Genomic DNA, 22,772 nt, shown 5'->3' with positions numbered 1-22,772 from the left:
AAAGCTACAACAGTAATGCCAAATATGAGAAAAAGTATTTTGGTTCGAATCTGGTCCGAATCCGAATCAAAAAAATTTAACCAATCTGCTTTTTTTAAAGACTCTCCTAAGCTTTAATATAAAAGGCCAAGGGTTGACACGTGCTCTTGATCTTAATGGAAAAAATAGTAACGTACAGATACCCTCATCAGGTAAGACAGAACTTGAATTACACCATCATAAGTTTGATGCTGTCGCTAAAAAGTTATCAAATGTGATGCTGCAAAAAAGTACACTACCCGGAAGCCAAACATGTACTTTTATTATGGATCTACAAAATAATCTACCCGCTGCCAAAACTGTCCCATATGTATTATAGTCATCAGCTTTCATGCTTCAATTTTGGGATTTATATAACAGATACGGCTAATGGCATCGTGTGCGTGTGGCATGAGGGACAATCTGCACGGGGAGGAAACCAAATTTCGTTGTGTTTGAAGCAAGCTTAACTTCCCAAAAACGAAATCTAACACTTTGGATTGTCAACTGTGCAGGGTAACTTAAAACAGGATGCTTCTTTTTCTGTACATTTGGCTTGTTGCAAAGATACATTTTATACAATTGAGCATAAACTTTTTATATCAGGATATAGCTACTCAGCTTCAGATGCAGACTGCCATCATTGAAAAGCGCGCGAAACAATGTAATTTATGTAATAAAGACGATGTAAAGCGTGCTATTCTTAGCTCTAGACTTGACAGACGGTTCAAGCTCATTGACAGATAGTTCAAGGTCATTGACATGGGTGAGAATTTTTTTTTTATTTTGACTCTTCCTCGGCTATATTATTGGATCCAACTAAGTTGAGAGCAAGCCAGGTTGCCTGGTGACAATAGACAATCCAGGAATCGTCTATTTTAAGAAAAACTCTAGTCCATTTTACCTTTTCAAGGATGTCATGTTTTTAAACTAGGAGTACAAATTGAAAAAATTATGAATGCAGAAACTGAACGTCTTTCGAGTGTGGTACCAATTAATGAAACAAAGAAGAAGGACCTCCTAGCCATGATGCAACATTTGTTGTGCAACAAATAGGTTGTATTTTGAAAAAATTTTAGATGCCTAAACTGTTGGGCTTAGATCATTTCGTGTTAACTAAATATGGACATACATCGCTTCTGTTTTTTTTCATTTAAAATTTTTAAATTATTCATTTTTTATATTACCTTTTTATATTACCTTTATAACGCTTTATTTAGAATATGATTAAAGCTTGGTCCCTCTCACTGCACATTTGTGTTTTAATGAATGCGCGAAAAGTTCCCACTGTTTTTAAATTTGTCACAGTTCGGCTGTGTTTTTCTTATGCCAGATACCGATTAACAGTAAATATAACTTTTGATGTTTTTGAAATAACTATACAATTAAACGTATTAGTTTAACATGATTACTTAATAATCAAAATGAGAACAATACGAAGTAAGCTTTTTAATTAAAACCAAAAGCGAGAATATAATATTAAATGCTAATCGTTGGTGACCGCCAAAAATCGTATAAAGGTCGATTTTCTGACACTAAAAATACCGGCTGGCGAGTATTTACGATCACCCACTAATTACTTGGCGTTTATCACGTCTTACAACAAATCAGTAATCTATTGTTTATAGACAACTGGCTTAATGTAAACAAAAGAAATTATAAAAGATAAACTGTTTTTTCGCTTAAGTAATAGTTTACAGAAAGCTGAGTTAATAAATGAAGATATTTATACTTAAGTTACAAACATTTTTTTCCCAAATAACTCCAAGAAAATTATTTTTAGATCTAACTACGCTTTTAATAAAGATAATTACTTTTAATAAAAATAATTACTTTTAATAAAGATAATTACTTAAACTAATGCTTAGATAAATATTATAAAAAGCCACCCAAGAAAAAAATGCGTTTTAGAAATTCTATAAAAAGTTCTAGACTTGAGATTCTATAGGGTTTTGATTGATCTTCTGATTCGTAGAGATTTTGAATAGACAATTGTAATAAGGATTTTTTTTATATCTGAGGAACGGAACAAAGCATATTTATCAAACTATATTTTAGGCAACCTTTTCACTCAACTGTTTTTTTTATTTTATCTAAAGAGCTTGAATCATTTACGCAAATTTGCGCAATTTTACCGTTGTATTTGGGTAAATTTAAACTTTATTGTAATAAAAACTTGAAAATTAAAACTTTTTATTACAGCTGTAAATTTGCCTAAAAGTAAAAGTTTGCATTACGCATTTTTACCGCATTTTACCGCATTTTATCGTTATTTTTTTTTACTATCGGTGCGGTAACGCTGGTGCTAACCAATAGCTAAAGTAATAAAAACGGTGAACCCTCCTATGCTCCTAAGTCCAAAAAAATCATATAAGTTTTTAAATATGTGAAAATATCTTTAGATTTGGGATTAAGTTGTAAATATTTGCTTAATAAAACTTCTTGTCTATGACAAGAATTTACAAAAATAAAGTTTGTCTAAATCAACAGAAATTTAAAATATTTAATTTAAAATAGCCACTCCAGAAGCTGATATAACGAAAATGTAATAAATCTTTTTAGGAAGTGTCAAAGTTCATTTTAAACTTTGTTTTTATTTGTTGCTAAGTTTAATTCAATGTATTCTGAAAAAAAAAATTGAAAAAAAGTCGAAAAACTTTTGGAAGAGAAATTGAGGAGCAGTTCAAAAAAATATAAAAAACCACAAAAAAAAAAAAAAAATAAATAAATAAAAAGAAATTGGCAGGAAAAGGTGTAGATTATTTAGTTATAATTTTGCGGATCATTTGAAACATAATTCTAACAGAGAATCTAAAATTGCAGGTTTTGATCAATTATGAATATTGTTTGGTTGAAACTTTAGTTGTTACTTTCTAGAAAGTTGTTTTCATTTATTAGAATTTAAACAGAAAATCAAATGTTTAACAAACCAGGATTGGTTTTTATTATTGAAAAAACTGGTAAATCTAAAATAAATATATTTGGTATAGAGTTTTCTATACCAAAAGTTGTAAGATGTTAATAAATTAAAAATAAATTTCAAGTAATTATAAAAATTGTATAAAAAACAAGAATGTCAAGCCAGTGACATCTGTAGAGAAAAACTGACTGCATAAAGCAGCAAATATTCCATTATACCGGACAATTACTCATGAGAGTGACAGCCATCAGAGTTTGGAAATGTTCATAATAAGTAAAAGTCTCTTTCCTCTAAATGTTGATCTAAACAAAAGCATTTTGTTGTGTTGGAATTTAGAAGAGCGGACAGCTCTCAATGACTTCAAACATTTCTTTGTTTAAAGAAAACTCGAATGTAAATTTATTTAGCGCACCTAATTAAAGTTTTATTTGGGAAGAAAAATGAATTTTTCTGACGTATAACAAAATCTCCATATCTAACCCTAACTGCTATGCCTCAATAGCAATCTTGGTATGATTAATTCTAATCTTAAAGCAGTTATAATGTTTTTTTAAAAACGTTTAATAACAAACTCTCTGAACTTTGTATATTTTCTTATCCTAACCATCTCCACTTCGGGTAATATTATTAACTAAATTTTTTTGTTTCGTAAATGAAGATTCCATCATAAACTTGCAAAAACAAAAATAAATTGAATTAAAAAAAAAAATTAAAAAAAAATTATTTCTATTTAATAAAAATTTGGTCTATTTTTAAATAAATTGAAAAACATATTTTAAAACATAAAAACATAGAGAAATACGCCAGGATTTAAATATCAAATATGATTACATTTAATAACTCTTTAAATATCAGAATAAATAGCATTAAACTTATGCTGCATCATGTGTATTAAAAATATAAACAAGAGAAAGTTAAACGATTAAATAGTACGGTACTTGACACACCTCAAGAGCATTGTTACGTCAGTTAAAAAGTAATCCCTTTCCCGTATTCAAAATGATTATAAACAAACATGGCAACCGGCCAACATGATCAGGCCTCTAATTATAAAACACTTTGGAGCAGCTTTTCGTTATAGGTGGTCTGAAGTAAACTTTAATCATAAAATTGCGCCAGTTTCTAAATTTCATAACATGGATAAGTTCTCAGGTATGATTTAACTCTAAGACTGTAGATGTGGTATATCTCGACCTAATATAACATTGCAAAGAATGTTTATCAGGTCGAGAAATCTGCAGTCTTTACTGAGGAGTAAAAACATGTCTTGCTGCTTTTATGTAATGCTTTTAAAAAAGGTATTGCTCAAAAGCAATTAGTTAAAGTTGCTAATGGTGATTTCTTTAGTATGTATTTTTCTATTTTATAAACGCTAGGAGTATATTTACTCTTTTTAGATGGAAATGATTATGAGCATTTACTTCCTCTATTCATAAAAGTTAATCAAGTTGCATCTAATAATGCTGACTTTTTTTATGAAAGAGCAAGTAATAGAAATGTTGATTTCTACAAATCCTTTGAGAGAATTTTAAATGCTTTAAATCCACTTCAGATATCTTTGGAAGTTATTATAAGTTCTTGTGATAAGTTTGATGTTAGTCCTTCTTGTAAAGGTATGAAGTTTTTCATTAATTTTTATAAAAGAAAAGTTGTTAAAAATATTTCAGAAGGGTTTACAGCATCCAATCAAAGTTTAAATTAGTCTCATATAAATCTGGCCTCAGAATATATTAATATAAAATCATATTAAAAGTATTTATTGTAAATTAGTTAGTTTTCTAACTTGTTTACATCTATTTGGTAAATATGTATAGTTAATATCATCACTGAAATAGATGAAGTTGCAATATTTTGTGACTAATATTAAGCATATTTCTGGTAAATTGTATTTACAAAAAAAAAAAGGAAAAAAAAAGGTGAAAAAATATTGTTACACTCTGATTAAAGTTAAAAGTTAGTGGTTTACTAACTGCTTTTTAAGTGCAAGATTTTAATCCTTGAAAAATATAATTAAACATTTTTTTCTATTGTGTTTTGTGGTACAGTTATATGTTCTACAGTTATTGTTTGAGTAACATTATCTCTATTTTTCAGTTCTGCATTTATAAAAAAAAGAAAAATTTATCATCCTGATAATGATATAAACCACTTGATATTGAGTTCTCTAAAGTTTTTCCTAAAAGCCTTAGTAAAGGAGGAAAAAATGAGTTGAAGGCAAAAATTATTTGCATTGTAGCTTTCTTAAAATTGTTTGCAACTGCAGCATTCAGGTGTGAAATAGTTTGTCAAAAAATATTTAAATATTGTTTATAGAAACATTACTTTGAAAAGAATATAGTTAGTATAGTTTACTAAGCTAGTTGGTTTTTTTTTTTTTTTTTAAAAAAAAAAACAAAAAAGTTAGTAAATGACTTTTTTGAGATAAATTTCTCACTATTTTTTTTTTTGCATGATTACAAGTTTTCAAAATTAGTAACGTTCTTATCTGTCATATAAATTAAACTCCATGATTAAAGAATAATATATAGATTCAATTTTTCTTGAATGTTGTCAGTGAAGTTTTAACACAATCATTTTATGACAGTTTGAGATTTAAATGTTGCTGGATATGATCACAGAGTTTGTATATTGCAGTACAAAATTGTTTTATGGAACTTCCACTTATCTAGCTAAGTCTTAATGCATCATAGTTTATTATTGTGAGGTTTAATTGCAATGTTTTGAAAAAGAAGAGAAAAATGACCTGGTTTAAAGAGTTATGTCATTTTTTTGTTCTGAAGTACTGCTTAAATTGCATAAAAGAAATATTTTATTCAAAACTATAGTACTTTGTTGTTAAGCCAGAAAATGAACTTAATTTTTACAGCTAACTAATTTCACTTAAGTTGTAACAGTTTTTCATAATTAGCCTTTTTTATAATGATGTTTTAAATTTTTTTTGTGACACTCTATTTCCTATTAAAGCTCTCACTCATAATAGTAATATTCTTGAACTCCTTTTCTTGCTTTACAAAAGACCACTGTTTTTTCGAGGTTCTGAGAGTTTAACTCAACATCAAATCTTCAAAAGACCACTTGATGACTTTGACTTGATGACCTCAAAAAAAAAGTGTAAAATTCAAGAAAGGTACTCTTTATTTTAAATCTTATTTATGCATTTTATTTAGAATTGCCAAAGACTAAATAAAATAGATTGAAAAAGAAACTTATTTTGTATAAAACAAAAGTAAACATTCTAATCTTTAGTAAGAAATTTAATGTAAATTAATAAAAAATTTTTTTTGAGAATCTGCTGATGTACGTTTTCCTCTTTTGCAAATTCTTTATAAAAAGTATAAATTTTTCAAGTTTTCTGTATTCAAAAAAATTATTTACTGCAAAATGATCTAAATTTTATTTGCATTATAGAGAAACTGATTTCAATACTGGGATCTTAAGTTTTAATAAAAGTTTTAGCACAAAATAAGAAGACTTAATGTTAACTAATTATATTATAAGTCTAAATGGTAAAAATAGTATACTTTACAATATAAACTTTAAGTTACAAACATTAAAATAAGTTATAATTATTTGATTGTTTTTTGATGCAAATTCACCAACACTGGATTTTAGCCGCTTTGCATAATCTTTATGGTTAATTCTTCATTTGTATCTACTATACGTTTTTTTGAACTCATGATGAGTAGCTTCTCCTGTTTGCTCACAGTAAACTCCTAGGCCACAGTTGGTAGAATGAAGAAAAGCAAGTATATGACATACTGCTATGTGAACTTTCCATGTACAAGTAAGCTCAATACCCTTGAAAGTGCCATGCACATATTCAATTAAATCTGTATAGGACTTTTTAAACTCCAGAACAACAGTTTTGATGTTATCACCCCCTGCTACCAAATGCTTCTGCTTGAAGGGATTTAAACTAAGACAGTTTACAATTGGTAATAAGTCTTACTTTTCATCATTTATGATATCTCACTCAAGAATATCCACCAACTTCAGGAACTTGCTTGCATTGTTTCCATTAAATCCTATGCCTTGGTATTCTCGAAACATGATGTACTTTGAGTGTAGCCACTTCTCAAACAATGGCCATATGCTAAGCAAAAGCACTGTAAGTTTACTTACTATTCCCATTAGAACATGGAGCTCAGGAACAGGAACCAACTCCTCAAGAAAAGTTTCAGGATCTTCCTCTTTGTACAAAAGTCTTGGATTTATAATATTTTTGAAGTGTGACATTTTAAACTTCTTCTTTCCATCAAGGGTAAAGTTCTTGTAGTGTTCATCCAAGGACCTAAGTGTTCTCTTGTTACCAGGCTTAAGAGTGCAGGATCCCAGCATGACTACTAATTCCGAAAACTGAATTTGCACATTTAACATCAAATGCAATATAATACTTTACATCTTGTAAATTCAGAGGCTCAATAAGCTTCCAGAGATTTCTATTAGCTTCAGAAACCCCCTCAACAATTGCTATAAGAAAGGATCTCTTTACTCCAGCATCATCAAGCTCTGAATCTGACAAGGTTTTTTCTTGGGGATTAAAAGAATTTGCAGTGACCCTAAGGAATCCCTGACCTGAATCCATAGCTATCCTCAAAGTGGAGTCATGTGGATCTATTCCTCTTTCTGTAATAATGTGCTGTATAAATATGTATCTTCTTCTCCATCCATGAACTCTTCTTCTTTAGTAGTGTAAAATTCATCTATATAGGTATTGAGAGCCTCATTTTTTTAAAAATATTTTCTTCAATGCAGGTTTGAGTTCCCATATTAGCTCTGTATTTGGAACAAAAGTTCTTGGTTTGATTCTTTGAAAGCTCAAGAGATTTAACCAACTCCATAACAGTACTGAAGGAATCCTGTTTCAGCTCAGTTCAGTCACTTTTCTTGTCTGGAGTCCCAACAACAATGTTTAAAGGAGAACCTTGAGCAACTGACTGAAACTTCTGTCCTCTACAAATACTTTCAGCCTCCATCTTTTGCTTCAGTATAGCTGGCAACAGACATTAATAAAATATGTTTATTATTTGGGTTTTTTAAATATGTATTTTTATTAGAAAAAAACAATTCAATTTACTTACCTGAGGCTACTTACTCTGAATACTTAAGTCTAAGCTGTTCTGCTGCTTCAATGAGACTGTTAACAGCTCTGCTCTCGGTACAGATGTGAGCCACTCCTTGCACTAAAGTTTTTGTTTAAAAACAAAAATAAAGACTAAATATTTTTAAAAACTAAATATTTTTGTTTAAAAACAAATACACAAATATTTTATCCAAAAAAACATTCAGTACAATCAATTTTATTATGCAAAACAGTATGAAAAAATAAAACAACAATAATAATGATATTAATAATAATAGTTCTAACCTGCAAAACCAAAGCACGCAGAGCATAGTCTGGAAAATCTACACATTCAGGAGTAGAATCATTTAAAGCATCAATTTCATCTACTATGTGGTTGATATTTGATGATCTTCTAAGATGTAATCTATCAATCTAAAATAGTTTGCTGGTCAGTAAGTGATAGTCTTTTAGCATCCTATATGTTCTTTTAGTCTATTCATCCAATGTAAGCCTCATTTTTATTTATTTTTGTTGTATTTTATCCTATATAAGATTAAAAATTAAGTATATAGTAAGTTCATTACAATTAAATGTACATTTAAGTTATAATACATGTGTTATTAATTTTTTAACAACACATGTATTATTAAAAAACTTTCATTTTTCTCAATTCCATATTTTTATTTAAGAAAATGTGTTTGTAAATAGAAAAAAGAATTAAGTAGAAAGTTATGATGAATAATAAAAACAACAAAACATAGATTAACATGAATTTTACCTTGGATATCTTCTCTATCCTGTTCCCCAGGTACTCCACCTTGTTCATGTTGAGGTTATATAGGTTTCTGTGACATTTGTTACAAATAATCTTGAGATAGTCAAGTACTTCTAAACTTGACTATCTCAAGATTATTTGTAACAAATGTCACAGACGGTTACTCTGGTCCACAGTGTGAACATAAATAAAAAAATCAAAATGTTATTTTATTTTTAAAAAATTATTTGTTTCTTTGTAAATATTTCCTCTCATAAATTCAGTAGATCTCAATTTTCAACACATCATCAGTTTCTGTAATCTTAATTGACTTCTAACATTTAGTGCTCATTTGATGTTTGGTTTAAGTTTGCCAACCTTCCTCATATATTTTCTGTGCCACCAAAAGTAGGACCAATGGCCTAGCTGGAGACATATTTTGTTCGATGTCTTGCTAACCTTATTGGTATTTTTGTCTATCAAAGCTGCTTTTGAATAGTTCTACCTGATTGAGACATGTACTGGAAGACCTGATGAGGTTAAATTGAATTAACATAGAAGAATCCTTTTCTCTAAAAATTCTGCATTATAAATGGTCGTCATTGAATTCATATTCACCATTATCTTTTAGGAAAATACAGAAAAACAATGCTTGAGTCATCAAGCTATTGTTAAAAAATGTTCGCTATAACAATTATTTTATTATATTTACATTTGCACCTTTAGTAAAATACTAAAAGAAACAACCAGGGGATATATTGGAATATCTTACTTGTATCATCCAATATTTTACAACATGCTGTTGTATAAAAAATGCCTTATTCTCTTCAGTTTTTACTGCTTGGCTGAAATTTATGTTGTTTAACATATAAATCTTTTATTCTCTTTAATTGAGGAGTCAGTTTCTGCCATTGCACCATCATAGATAGTATTTACTATATAAGAAATAGTTACTAATAGAAATATTTACTAATAATAAATTAAATATAACTTATAAAAGTGAATTATAATGTGCATAACACAAGTGAAAGCATATAATAAAGTAAAAACCAAAATCCTCACAAAGATATGGGAGCATGTTAAAAACAAAAGATTATTTTTAAACTACTGATTGCTTTAAAACTTATTTTATTTAAGTTTTTGAATATTTTATTTTCAGGGAATGGATACAGAAGTATTGTAAATATAGTTGAATCATGCTTAAATAAAGTATTGGAGTTAAGTGAACAAATAAAAAATGATAGAGAAAAGTTTTTTTTTCGCTCATATCACATATACATGGAGCTGGACTCATATTCCCAAGTGTTAATGCGTCTCTTGTCTATTGTTCAATTTGCAATTATTCTATTAGAGGAAAGTGATGCTAATAGTTTATTTCCTAAAGAAGAAAAAATTGATGAAGGAGTGATGACAGATTTTGAGAAAATAAACCGTGAATGTTTTTATGGAAGAAGTTTTGGATTTCAGGTACGCTGTAGAGTTGAAATTTTTGTTTGGAAAAGTTTCTTTTTTTTTTGTAAATACAACTGTTTAAGTAAAAATGATTTCTGATAATGACTTTCAAAACTTGCTCTTTTATATTTACATTATTACCATGGAAGTGGCTGTGTTTTAGTTAGCATAAATAATTAGATTTTTTGTTTGCAAGTTTTGGTTATACTTCTCTCTATAATGTTTCTCTGCATTATGTTCATATAGTTCTCCTGACCAATTTATGAATTAATTGGGTAGCAGAATTTTATGGAAATAATATTGTCATCATTATTGTATTAATTTTAACACCATTATTGTATGATATTATTGTCATCTATGAGTAATGGCTGGTTATTAAAATCCACTTATCTTAACATGTGGGTTATTAAATGTAAAGTGGGGTAATTTTGGTTTCATAAAAAAACAATTTTAGACATTCTGGATATGATTGATTGTTCAAGTCTTTCTTAATATAAAAATTTAATGCCTCAATTTTTATTAAGCCTTACCACAAATTAAGTATTAAAAATTATGTTTAAGGTTCAAATAAGATAATATGAAATAAAATTCCTGATACCAAAATTTGGTGAGGTGAAGAAATCAGGTGAAATAAATCAATTTCTAATTTAACAACCATGAATACTTTTGATAAATAGGTAATTTTACCAACTTATAATATTTTAAACCTAATGAAACATCTAATGAATACCCTCCCATAAAAGATATTGTTTGAGTTTTTTTGAGGAAATTTTTTTATACAAAGAGTTGTGTCACAAGAGCAATTAAAACTGTTCCAGTGAAATATGGGAAAGATAGAAGATATCAGTTCAAAGAATTGACAATGTTGAAAGGTGTGACAATGCTGAAAATTAAAGCTTTATGATGATTACCTTATCCTTAAAAATGATAGGTACACCTAGTTGTAATTGGCAGGGATTGATCAGTCTTGAGCAGATAAGAGAGCAATAAACAATAAGATGGAGAAAGCTGTAAAGAAAGTAATAAACAATGCAGTGGAGATTCAAGACAAAATCAAAAAGATACTCAGTTGGGAAAAGGCTTGGAGGTGACAGATAATTCTTTAGTGATTTAGCTAAGCTGCACTCAATAATGCTGGGTGCTATCCTTGATACTTTGTAAGGTTTAGGTGGATTGGGATTTTTGACCACCATATCAAAATCTCAATCGAAATAGAAATGGTCAAGTATGGCTGAAAACCTAACATGTTGCAAATCATAGAAACCTCTAGATATTCTTTAATTTTCTTAAAATTGTTGCTTTATTACGTTTCTTATGTAAGAAAGGCAACTTTCAAGAGAATCAACAATGTTTTTAATCACTTGAATATAAAAGCACTTAAAATACTTGTAATTGGTTACTGAAATCTTACTTAAAAATAAATTTTTGGTAAAAAAAATGGTTACTTAAAAAAAAATTTTTCATGCATTTTTATGAAAGCAAGTTTCATTTGAACTTCAGCTTTAATATTTCTTAGTATGTTGAGTCACTAAAAAAGCCTCTGAGATTTGTTGGGGTGATAATGGCAGCATATGGCGATGGTTACACTAGACATGACCATTCACTTTCTCGAGCTCTCTCTTCAGTAATTCACAGTGGGAAATACTATATTAATCCAGAGCTTCGTGCAAAGCGTATCACAGAGTTAACACAGAAATCAAATGTTAACTTTTGTAAAGCATTTTGGTCACTTACTGAAAATCATGGAGTTCAAGTAAGATTTTCTAAGTTCTTGTGTCTTTAATATGTGAATTTAAACAAATGTGATTTTAAGTAAGCTATTGTGATATAACAAGTAATCCTCTCTAGAATTATTTGTCTCTGTATATCTCTTATCATTCCCAGCTTGTACTTAGGTTTAATGAGAGTGATGTTAATTCTGAAATGTTTTTGTAATAATTATTTAGTAGTTAAAAGGTTAACATTGCAGTATATAAGACACTGAAGATATTTTCATTTTCAGCATGCCCCATTGCTAATTTGTCCAGCAATGGCTGTTAACATGGAATTTTCCATCTCTAGTGATCCTATCAGAGTTGAAACAGTTGATAATAAAATAATTGAAGTTAATCTGCCAACTTTAAATGGAAAAAACGTTAGTGTGAGAGCACGTTTGTTGTCATATGTATGGAGAGAAGGACAGGTATATTTTGATATACCACTGCGTTCAGTTAAAACTTTTAGTCTTCATTTCTTAAGTTTCTAATGTTTTAGGAATTTTTTTTTTTCATTCTTTAGTAAATATGCGATACTCAAACTGTTTGTTCATAAAAATATAATAAATATTAAGCTATTATGATAATTATTATAGTCAGTCAAGATAAATAAACAGAATAAGTAACGACGATAATTAATCATGATTATTAAAGCCATAATTTAAACTAACACTAAGGTAATGGGGAATGGAATGTAAAATAGATAAAAAAATGTGCAGTTTTTTATTTTCTCTTTTTCTGATTGTTTATAAAAATATCTTACAAGCTTTATATTCTCAGGTACATGATGTGAATAATAGTAAGTCCATACCTTCTCTTGGTACTAAGCCTTCCCCACCATCACGTTATCTGATGTTTCATGCACATGGTGGTGGCTTTGTTGCGCAGTCTTCTAAATCTCACGAAGTAAGTGCAAAATTTTCTTTTTTCTTTAAATGACAAACCAAATAAATAGGCTAAGTTACACAAATAACTTTTTCCAAAAATTAGTTGTAATTTTCATAATAAAAGTAATAGGCTTCACTAGTGTTTTATTTGACAGGCCATAGACATATAGTTTATTACTCAACATTAGAAAGAAACAAAAAGTTACATGTTTAAATTAAGTTTAGAATGTCCATTGCAGTGTTCGTAGTGATCCATAAGAACCCAATAGTGATTCATAAGGACACGATAGTAATTCATATGAACACTCAAGGACTGTGAATTCATCCGAATTTGTTACAATTTTTGTTTAGATATATCTTCGTTACTGGGCCAAGACCCTAAATATTCCCATACTTTCCATAGACTATTCGCTATCTCCTGGAGCACCATTCCCACAAGCATTAAACGAGATCTATTTTGCATATGCTTGGGCTCTTAAAAATTTAGGCAAGCTTGGATCTACAGGCGAAAAAATCGTATTTGCTGGTGACTCTGCCGGTGATTTACTTTTTAATGATTGAATTAAAATTTTAATTTTAGTTTGTGAAAACTCATAATATGCGACTTTTTTTTCGTATTTAGCATTGTTAAAACATCTTTAAACGTAAATTGCAAATTGATCTTTAGGTGCAAATTTAGTCACAGCAGCTGCTCTCAAAGTTATTGAAGGAAACTTTCGACTTCCGGACTCCATTGTACTTGCTTATCCGCCACTGCGGCTTCAATACATTCCTTCCCCATCGCGCATTTTGAGTTTAATGGATCCACTTTTACCGGTTGGTGTCTTAAAGACCTGTATTGCTGCTTACGTTGGAGATGTCCTAAAAAGTCCTAATAAAAAATTAAACTCTAGTTTTTACAGTGATGAGACTTTCAATCCGTATGATTTAGATATCGGTGACACTCTTGATGAATGCAGTATGAATTATAGACGAGCTTTTTCAGAAAATGATATTCTAAAATTGAGAGCTCAGTATCCAAGTCAAAATGAATTTGATGAAAATGAGCGCTTTTATAGTGATTTTCCTTATTCTGACAGCTCCTCAACATCTGAAGATGATTTTAGTCTTATAGATGACTTTTCATTATCTGGCAGTACAAACGAATGCGAGCCTCCTTCTATGCTTCGCTCTATTACATCAAGTTTTTCGAGCAAAGTTCAGCTCATGACATATAACATGACGTCATACTTGTATGGTAAAGATAAGGTAGAAGGTGAATATCGAGCTGCAGAGCAGGTTAAAAAACCTCGGTCTGATTGTTTTACTAATAGTATTAAAGTTTCTAAAAGCAAAAATAAATGTTACGAATTCCAATCCTCATTAAAAAATGATGAATTAGCTCACTCTGACAAACAAAACAACACGCAATCTTTGAAAGACAATTTAGTTTTATCACACAACCCCACAACAGGTTTTAGTATTTGTAAAGAGTGTCTTCATCGTTCTGAAACCTGTATTTGTCAGCGCCTCATACCGAAGGTGCGCCCTAAAAAAGCTGCTGACAAATATCGCGCTTCTTACCACTACAAAGATCGCTCGTCAAGCGTTTGTTGTGACCAAAACGAAAGTTCCGACATCAGTCTTCGTTCTCATAGTGCATCTTCCTTGTTAGACAAAAATTTTAGAAACGCTGACAACGAAGATGCATTGGTTCAAAGCCAAGATTCTTGTGGTTTGGAAATGCGTCCATGTGGGGACTCCAATAATGATAGTTGCTCAAATTCGGCTATTTCTAAAAGCAGCGAAGTTTCTCCTATTTCTAACCTCCAGCCTCCACAAATAAAATCTTCAGATGACACTTTCGAACTAGGTAGAAACCCGTACTTATCTCCCTTCATGGCAAGTGATGATCTTTTAACAAAGTTGCCGCCTGTCACTATCGTGGTGAGGATTTTTTTTAAAAAATAATTTAGGAAGATTTAAAAAATCAAAGAAATTAATATCGCAGGCTCATGCTAAGTTTATTTTTTGTTTTTAGGCATGTGCGCTTGATCCGTTGTTTGATGACTCTGTTGAGTTTGTTCGTAAAATGAAAACTTTGGGGAAGCCAGCTGAACTATGTGTAGTTGATAAACTTCCTCATGGATTTTTAAACTTTCAAGCTTTCAGCAATGAAGCAAGGGAAGCATCTGATTTGATTATAGCATGCATAAAAAAGTCATTAAACATGGGGATGAGAGTGAACGATTCATCGATGAATCTAAAATGCTATGAAAATAGAGATGCGAGCTAACGTATCAATCGAAGCGTTACAAATTAATTTAAATGAGTGCATATATTTTCTCGAAGAAATCGTTCTTATTACTGGATGAAAAATTTAATCGTTTTAACTTTTAGCTGCATGATCTTGCACGTGATTGCATTTTGTGCAGCTTGGTTTAGAGCCACGTAATTGCATTTTATGCAGCTTGAAGTAGATATAGAAAGATTAAACTTTCTCGGCAAGAAAAATAAAAGCAAATAAACAGAAATAAATAGCGCACGATGTTTGTAAATATTATTGAAGAATTCGCCATATTTAAAGTTTCATATAACAACTTGACAAAGTATTTTGGTAATACGTATTTGAAAATGTTACTTATTTGCACTTCGTTTCCTTTTTCTGTCTGGCAATTAAAATACAGGTATAATTTACTAAATGGCATCCTCTATAAACGGCCATCCGTTGGAATTTAAAATGTCCGTCCTTATTTAAAAATGACTGATAGTTTTCTTTACTTAATTTCGGGGAGTAACACTAAAAGCAGTTTTGAAAAGTTATAGAGTATCATTTACACTTTGTGAAAGATAAATTTGCTCAAAATATGAAAATTAAAATGTGAAAATAAAAAATTTTTTTTTTTAAAAAGTCGTTTTTTTTCTTTTGGGTGAAATAGTCCATTCTGGGTCACAGTTATAACTGTGCCATAGTGCACCAAAAAATGTCCTCTTCATCTATTCCGAGCATAACCTGCAACATTCAACCCTTTCTTGATGATTGTGGAATAACTATCAAAGTGAAGATCCTATGAGAGGAGATGTTGCTTGGATATTTACGATGGTTTTTAGTTCTAAACGTGGCGCTTCAACTGCTTTATCTCGTGCATCTTCAAAGACATTATAAAACTAGAAAGTTACACATCGCTAAATTTTTGTAACACCTATTAACCTACTATCTTTAATTCAAGTTAAGAGTTCATCAAACAGTTCAGTAATTTATGACATTTAAAGTGACATAGTGGGCTGTTTTATTGGGTTGAAACCCAAAATAAAATCCTAAAATTTGTTTTTTGTTACATCATTGGTTTTAATAGGGGCGAGTTTTTCCGTTTTCTTTAACAAAATTAGAAATAGAAAAATTCTGATATTACTAAAAAAAGAACGTCAATGTCCCTCAAAAGATTCCGAAATGAGTAGATTTTTAGATTTTTGACCTTACTGCAAATCGTTTTCTCTAAGCTCCTAAATATTGTCCCCTTTCATGTTTTTATTACACTGTCGTCCTTGGTTCCGATTAAGCTACTGCGTATCGAAACTATGACTGCATATCAAAACTGTAAAATATCTTAAATATATTTCAGATAACTTAAAAATAGTTAAGATGAAATTTTAAATATGGTTACGATAACTTTTCATAACTATTACTAAAACATTTACGATGATCAATATCATATTGAAATATTATCTTATCGTCATAGTTTCAATACACTGGAGCTTAGTACCGATGTTCAATGTCAAGTATTTCCAGGGAAATTAGAACGCTTTGCTCTACTGAGTAATTTTCAATGTTCTCCTTTAACTACTCAAAGAGAGAATCAAAGATATGGAGTTAAAGAAACATTTTTCAGAATGAAATGCACCATTCGTTCAAATTGTGGCTGACCTCTATAGCCTCGAATTGACCGGTTTTACGTTAAAGAAGTTTGAAAATGTTTGGTACCATCACTTAGGGTTAGCTCTGACTTTACGAATTATAAGAATGTTCTTGGATCTGCAATATCTTTGACCATCAGAATCATTTATAAAGTCAGATGCTACAAAAAGTTTTAAATGTTTTGAGTTTATCTGACGCGGTTCTTGGAAATTAATAATTTACTTGCTGTTTCTTTGTTGGTGATCCTGTGGCCTAGATCCGGGAGCTATATTTTATTCTATTATCTGCCACTATGTTGCTTCGTTAATTGTTTTTCGACCCATCGCCAAATATTAAATCTTTTATATTTTCTAAAAATCTCAAAATCTCAAAAAAAAAAAAAAAAAAAAAAGTGAATGAACTGATCATATTTACCATTTTAATGCAACATTTTGTTGGAAATGATCAAACAAGCATTTTTAAATTAAATAGCTATAGGTTACAGTTGGTTTGAGAAAAAAGATGAATGGAAATTTATTTTAAACTTTGCTCATCGGCAAAATGTTCCGGTACGTTTTTTTTTTTTTTATATGCACTTGATAAAAGCTGAAATTAGTAAAAAAAGTAAACGACAGGTGAACTTGTAAGTAACATCAATTGTAGAGAAATATTTTTCCAGTCACATAAAAAAGTGCGTCTTTACCAAATATTTTGTTTTTTATGACGATTTAAAAAAAAAAAAAAAGCAAATAATCTTAATGCGTCACTTCTTTTTTTGAATCCGACGATTTACAAAAGGGGTGTCTGGTTTAAATCTTCTGTTTGTTTTAATGCTTTAAAATTGCATTTTCAGTTTTGTTACGCATGTAAAACGATGGTGTTGTTAAAAAAAATTAAAAAGAAAAATGATGAAGTGAAACTTTTTCCGTAGTCATAAAAGTCGCGTGTTATTTCGTAACTTTCTTTTCGAATTGCACGTGGAGCGTTTTGAGCACATTTGTAACAAGCTTACCTACTTTAGAGAAAAGTTTTTCTTTGCGGCTGTTCATGAAGAATTGTTTCTTGTAAATTACAGGTACGTGTTTTATTTGACTTTTTTGAAGTTTATTTTAGTAATACATTTCACTTTTCTATAAAGTACAAATTTCCAAATGAAAATTATTTAAATAAAAAGTCGTTTTACAAAAACGCAATTAACCAAAAATGTTAGAGACAACAAAATGTTGTAAAATTTTTTTTAAAAAAAAAAAAAAAAAAAAAAAAAAACAACAACATATTTTTGTTCAACTAAATTTGGTTTGACATATTGATTTGAGTTCTTCAAAACCAAACTTTATATGACTAAATAACCAGACGTTTTGGCATTTAATGATCATCGCATAAAAAGGTCTACTTTGCTTTTTTATTATGTGACTTTGCTTGTGCTCTATTAATTCAGTCGTTTCATTTCGCCGTTTCATTCCGCCGTTTCATTCAGTTTACAACTAAAATTATGAACCAAGCAAAATAGGGAGGTTTTTTGTGGTAATGACGATATATATGACAGTAAGTATGTATTTAATTCAACCATTACTAACAAGACATGTTAATTTAAATACAAATAAAGTTAAGGTTCATATTTACGGGGTTGCTAATGTTGCTGAACCTAATTACGGCTAAAATAGAAATTTAACAGTTAAAATTAAATTATCTTTATTTTACTTGAATAACTAAAGTAACGTTTTATCTAATCTTTAATTATTTTAGTTTTTCTGAATTTATTTAGCGACAGTTTCAGTCAAAAATAACGAGGAAATATTATGAGCGTTAATATGCAAATCACCTCAATAGCATCGTTCAAAATCTGAATTTTATTGGTAAGAAAATTAGTCATGAATCATAATTTCGTATTTTCACTTTCTTCGGTTTTTTTCTATTAAGTAATTAAGCTCTTCAAAGATTTTTATAATAATCGTGGAATAAAAGAGCAAGGATACTATGAAAACAAGATCTTACTTTATCAAAAATATAAATACAGAGAAAAAATATATAAATACAGGGGAAAAAGTAACAAATGAGGAGTAGCCCAGTAAGCACACAACGCTGAAACAATGTTGAAATAACGTTGATCAACGTCGATCAACGTTGTTTCAACGTTGTATGCTTGCTGGGAGGCTTTGTAGTATAGAAGCTTTATGATTTTTTATCTCGATTCTGAAGAAAAAGAGAAAGTTGAAAAATTTCATTTTACTCTTGATAAAGGTAGATACTTGTTAAGGTCGCTAATAGCAACCATTTAGGAACGAATATCAGAAATGTAAAATAAAGATACACTGATTACGATAAGCTAGAATAAATTAGTAGCAAGGATGAGCTATATTTTAACATTTTGCATTCTGGAGATTTTGTTGTTTTGACTTAAATAAAGATAAATGGATTGGAACTTATATAGGCTAATAGTTGAAAAAGACAGGAGCAGGTTCACCCCTTTCTTTGACCATCTACCGCCCATTAAAAAACATATCGCCAAAATTATTTTTATCGATGGTTGATTTTTTTGAACGTCGGCATTTTTCATACATGCAATAGAAAAATAACAAAATAATCGACCACATGCTCAACCGTAAACACATAGTTGACATTAATTCCATTTACTGTATCAAAAAGATTAATCATATAAATAATGTCTCTAATTATATAAGTAACAATAAAAGTATGGATAAATTAGTGGTTAAATAAATAAAAAAAGTGTTAATCCATTTCAACCATATACGTAACCATAAACGCATGGATAAAATTTAACCATTTGTCATAATTGCAATAGAACAATCAAATTTCTCAGTTGAAACTATTCAGCAACCATCAAAAAGTGGTTAACTTTTAAGCGTTGTATTTGCTAGCTATATCTTCTCCATTATAATCTTTTATCTTATATGTGACTGAAGTACTATTTTGTACTACAGATACAGTAAAAACCTCTTCCGTACATCTGGTTGTGTAACCCTTTTCAAAGATCCTTGCTTATTCTTATTATATCACCAACTGAAAACTTTGGATTTGATTTTGGTTCTGCTATTTTAAATTTTTCTGAGTATAGACTTTTCCACACTATACTTTCATTCTTATTTATGCTTCAACAAGAGTCATTTTAATAGAAGAATCAATAATATTATTATGTTCTTTAGCGAGATCATCCAAAATGTTTATATATGCAAAAGTTGAATAGCTGTTAGAGTATTTCCAAATTTTTTCTTTTATTGTACGTTTCTATCTACCTACTACGTTTCCATCTACATTTTCGGTAGAGTAAATTCCAACAATACTTTGTACATCTCTATTATAAAATTCTTTACCTTTTTCGACCCAAATATTGCTTTGCTTTCTTTTGTTGAGTAAAATCTTAAATGCTTTTACTAATTTTATCAGTTTTATTTTTCAAGGTAATCAACCAGCCATATTTGGATAAATTATCAATGATAGTAAGTAAGTTATACTCATGTTTAATTTGGAGGATGCTTGCATATTTACAAGATCAGCACTCTTATTTCATCTATAGCATGAGCAATGACTTTTCTTTTCTCTTTGTTGTTTATGCAAGTCATCAGCTAATTGAGACACGAATCATAGTTGTAGCCGTATTATCAATACATTATCAATGTTCATTTCTTCTAAATGTTAGAAGAAATGAACAGTATTGCGAGTGGATTTGTCTTTATTAAGTAGATAGCATACATTATGATAATATGCAGCATTATCAACTCTATTTATAGGTTTACTTCATTCTTTTGGAGTAAGATCCTTACTTAATCTTTTGTCTGGTTTTGTTCCAGGTCCTGTAAAATTATGATCAGGTAAATGCATTTCAAACGGTTGCTTGTTAATAACAGAGTTAAATATTAATCCACCTTTAGACTTTAGAGTTATTGGATGAAGCTTTAACTAAAGAAGAGTCATTTGGTGAAGTACTCACAAAATTTACATCATTCTCTTTTCCTGGTACGACCATTTTCGGAAAGTTTAAAATCTTTGCCATCAGATTCAGTATTTTTTCTACATTTCATGCAATACATTTTTATATACAATATATATATATTTTTTCGCATTCTTTTAGGAGCTAGAGAGTGGTCATTGTGTTATTCAAATAATTGTTTAGGATACTGCAAATCTACTTCATAAACACCAAAGGCATGATTTTCCCATGAATTAAAGTTCATCTTTTGTCATTCAGTCAAAACCATCTGTAGTAGAGGATAACACATTGCACTTGAATAGAGACCATTTACATCTCCCATATACTTATTATTAGCCCTTACTACTATACTTATTATTAACCCTGTTAGAAGCTACCGATGTTTCACTTCTAATACCTTTTTCACACAGGCGTAAAATATGAGGACATGTAATAAATTCTAATTTAACACCAATTAACTTAAGAGCAGTATCCCAATCCATTTAAGAGCAGTATCCCAAGGCAATTTTTGTTTAAGTGGTATGTATCAACTTCCTCTAAGTAAAACATGTTTAACAGTGTGAATTTCTAGAGATAATGTCTACTATAACATCCAAACACTTCCATTTCGAGAAAATTGCTCTAAATTCTTAATAATATGAGCAGTCATGGTGTCATAAAAGTCGTCTGAATCAGTAACTCTTAAGCTAAATTCTATATTAAAATAAAAATCAGTATATTTTACTTTAAAAGCAATTTTACCATTATTTGATATTTTTATACAGATTAGAATCATCTTTATCTTTATTTTTGAGTTATGAGAAAGATCTTTTACTGTTGATCTTACAGATTTAAAAAAAGATTGAAGATCGCCATATATTCCACCATCGATTTGTTGTATTATACCAAATAAATAGTAAAACCGTTTTCAAATTTTTTCAAAGCAGAGTTTTGATTGTTAATACTCTTGAGTTTCTTTCATTTTTCTTGCTTTTTGTATAATTTTTTAAATCTGGTTTTCGAGCCATTGTAAATCATGGTCAATATCTTTCCTCTTTGTTTCTTTAATTTCATTATCAACATCAACAACCCACTTATCAATTTCTGTATTTTTTACTTTAGGTGCCACCGAAGGTATCACTGAAAGTATCACAGGTTCATCATAAAATACAATTAAATCACCCATCTTATGTTTTAATTCATCATTCTTATTTGATATTTTTCTAATCATTTAGACTTTCCTAGATTTGAATAACTAGTTAGGCTAGTTTAAGCTTTTTATAATATTACGCAATTCTTTTAACATCGGCATTTTTAAATGTGTAGATATTATTTTTGTAACTAACAGAATTTCTTATACCATTTTCATTCAATAAATTAAATGAAAAATTCAGAGCTTCGCTCCATGGATCCTTCGGAACTAGTAATTCACATGTTTACTTCTTCGTAGCTAACACTTTACTCAGTGGATCCTTCGGAGTTAATATTAATTTCATATTTATAGTTCCATACACCATCATGCCAGAAAGATATTGTTTTAGATCCTTTACCTATGAATTTAGAAGCTTTTTACAAGCTTGGAAAAATAAATTCTTCTTCAGTTTCTGCAGACTTTCATTTGCAGCAGCTGCTGGAAAAATAACATAGAATGCATTGATGGATGCCAGAAGGTGACATCGAAGATATAGAAGGTATTGAAGGTGATATAGAAGGTGTTAAGTGTGACATCCATCAATGAGTTCTATGTTAATTTTTCAGCAGCTGCTGCATTGTCTCTTACAAGAGCATTGTCATCAGACATTTTGTAAGTGGAAGTGTATGTGTAATACCATACACAACTTTATCGTAATTTTCAAAAAATCCAATGATGTCACTTAAAAAGTCATCTGATATTTTAATGAACCAAGCATAGTTGTACATCTCTCAGGATAATTTATAGTTTCAGTCTTGAGCTCCTAGTTGATACTTAATATTACTAAAAAAATACATTTAACCATTGTTAGTAATAGTAGCGTTATCTGCATTACCATAATCAGTAATAAGAGGGGGGCGATTTTGTAAATATATATTTTATTGATTTTTTTTATTGCTTGTGTTGTGTATAAGTAAGATGATGATGT

At 29.7% G+C, this 22,772-nt stretch overlaps 1 protein-coding gene, 1 long non-coding RNA gene and 1 pseudogene across 4 annotated transcripts; 2 read left to right on the top strand and 1 right to left on the bottom strand.

Annotated features, from left to right (window-relative positions):
• The first annotated feature begins 3,920 nt into the window (after positions 1 to 3,920).
• Positions 3,921 to 15,479, top strand: LOC145195945 (hormone-sensitive lipase-like). Of its 2 annotated transcripts, XM_090078748.1 has the most exons (9): positions 3,921 to 4,090; positions 4,336 to 4,551; positions 9,917 to 10,224; positions 11,726 to 11,962; positions 12,212 to 12,391; positions 12,744 to 12,869; positions 13,202 to 13,388; positions 13,518 to 14,776; positions 14,871 to 15,479. In XM_090078748.1, exons 1-9 carry the CDS (start codon positions 3,970 to 3,972, stop codon positions 15,123 to 15,125), a joined length of 2,889 nt encoding a protein of 962 aa, XP_089934874.1. In that variant the 5' UTR covers positions 3,921 to 3,969; the 3' UTR covers positions 15,126 to 15,479. The 2 variants fall into 2 exon arrangements, with proteins under 2 accessions (XP_089934874.1, XP_089934875.1); XM_090078749.1 differs by lacking the exons at positions 3,921 to 4,090; positions 4,336 to 4,551; positions 9,917 to 10,224 and adding an exon at positions 11,159 to 11,296.
• Positions 6,461 to 9,397, bottom strand: LOC149891437 (uncharacterized; annotated as a pseudogene). The gene has a single exon (XR_016450260.1). The product of XR_016450260.1 is annotated as an uncharacterized LOC149891437 (transcript).
• A 2,090-nt stretch (positions 15,480 to 17,569) lies between the features above and the next one.
• LOC149891436 (uncharacterized) lies at positions 17,570 to 22,041 on the top strand. The gene is made up of 3 exons (XR_016449657.1): positions 17,570 to 17,799; positions 18,490 to 18,580; positions 21,775 to 22,041. It is a non-coding gene; the product is annotated as an uncharacterized LOC149891436 (long non-coding RNA).
• Positions 22,042 to 22,772: the final 731 nt, after the last annotated feature.

Source organism: Hydra viridissima, unplaced genomic scaffold (genome assembly GCF_058129835.1).
Source record: "Hydra viridissima isolate aposymbiotic clone 2 unplaced genomic scaffold, HvirCarnegie_v1 scaffold_2, whole genome shotgun sequence".
Taxonomy (NCBI): domain Eukaryota; kingdom Metazoa; phylum Cnidaria; class Hydrozoa; order Anthoathecata; family Hydridae; genus Hydra; species Hydra viridissima.
Note: the sequence above shows the minus strand (reverse complement) of the source record. Positions and strands in the feature narration are given on the sequence as shown.

What these genes read in the sequence shown, in the direction of transcription:
- LOC145195945 (XM_090078748.1), top strand. Translation starts at nt 3,970, where the DNA reads ATGATCAGGCCTCTAATTATAAAACACTTTGGAGCAGCTTTTCGTTAT. An exon ending in GAAGAAGTTTTGGATTTCAG is followed by an intron (nt 10,225 to 11,725) that starts GTACGCTGTAGA and finishes AATATTTCTTAG; the next exon opens with TATGTTGAGTCACTAAAAAA. An exon ending in AGTCTTCTAAATCTCACGAA is followed by an intron (nt 12,870 to 13,201) that starts GTAAGTGCAAAA and finishes ATTTTTGTTTAG; the next exon opens with ATATATCTTCGTTACTGGGC.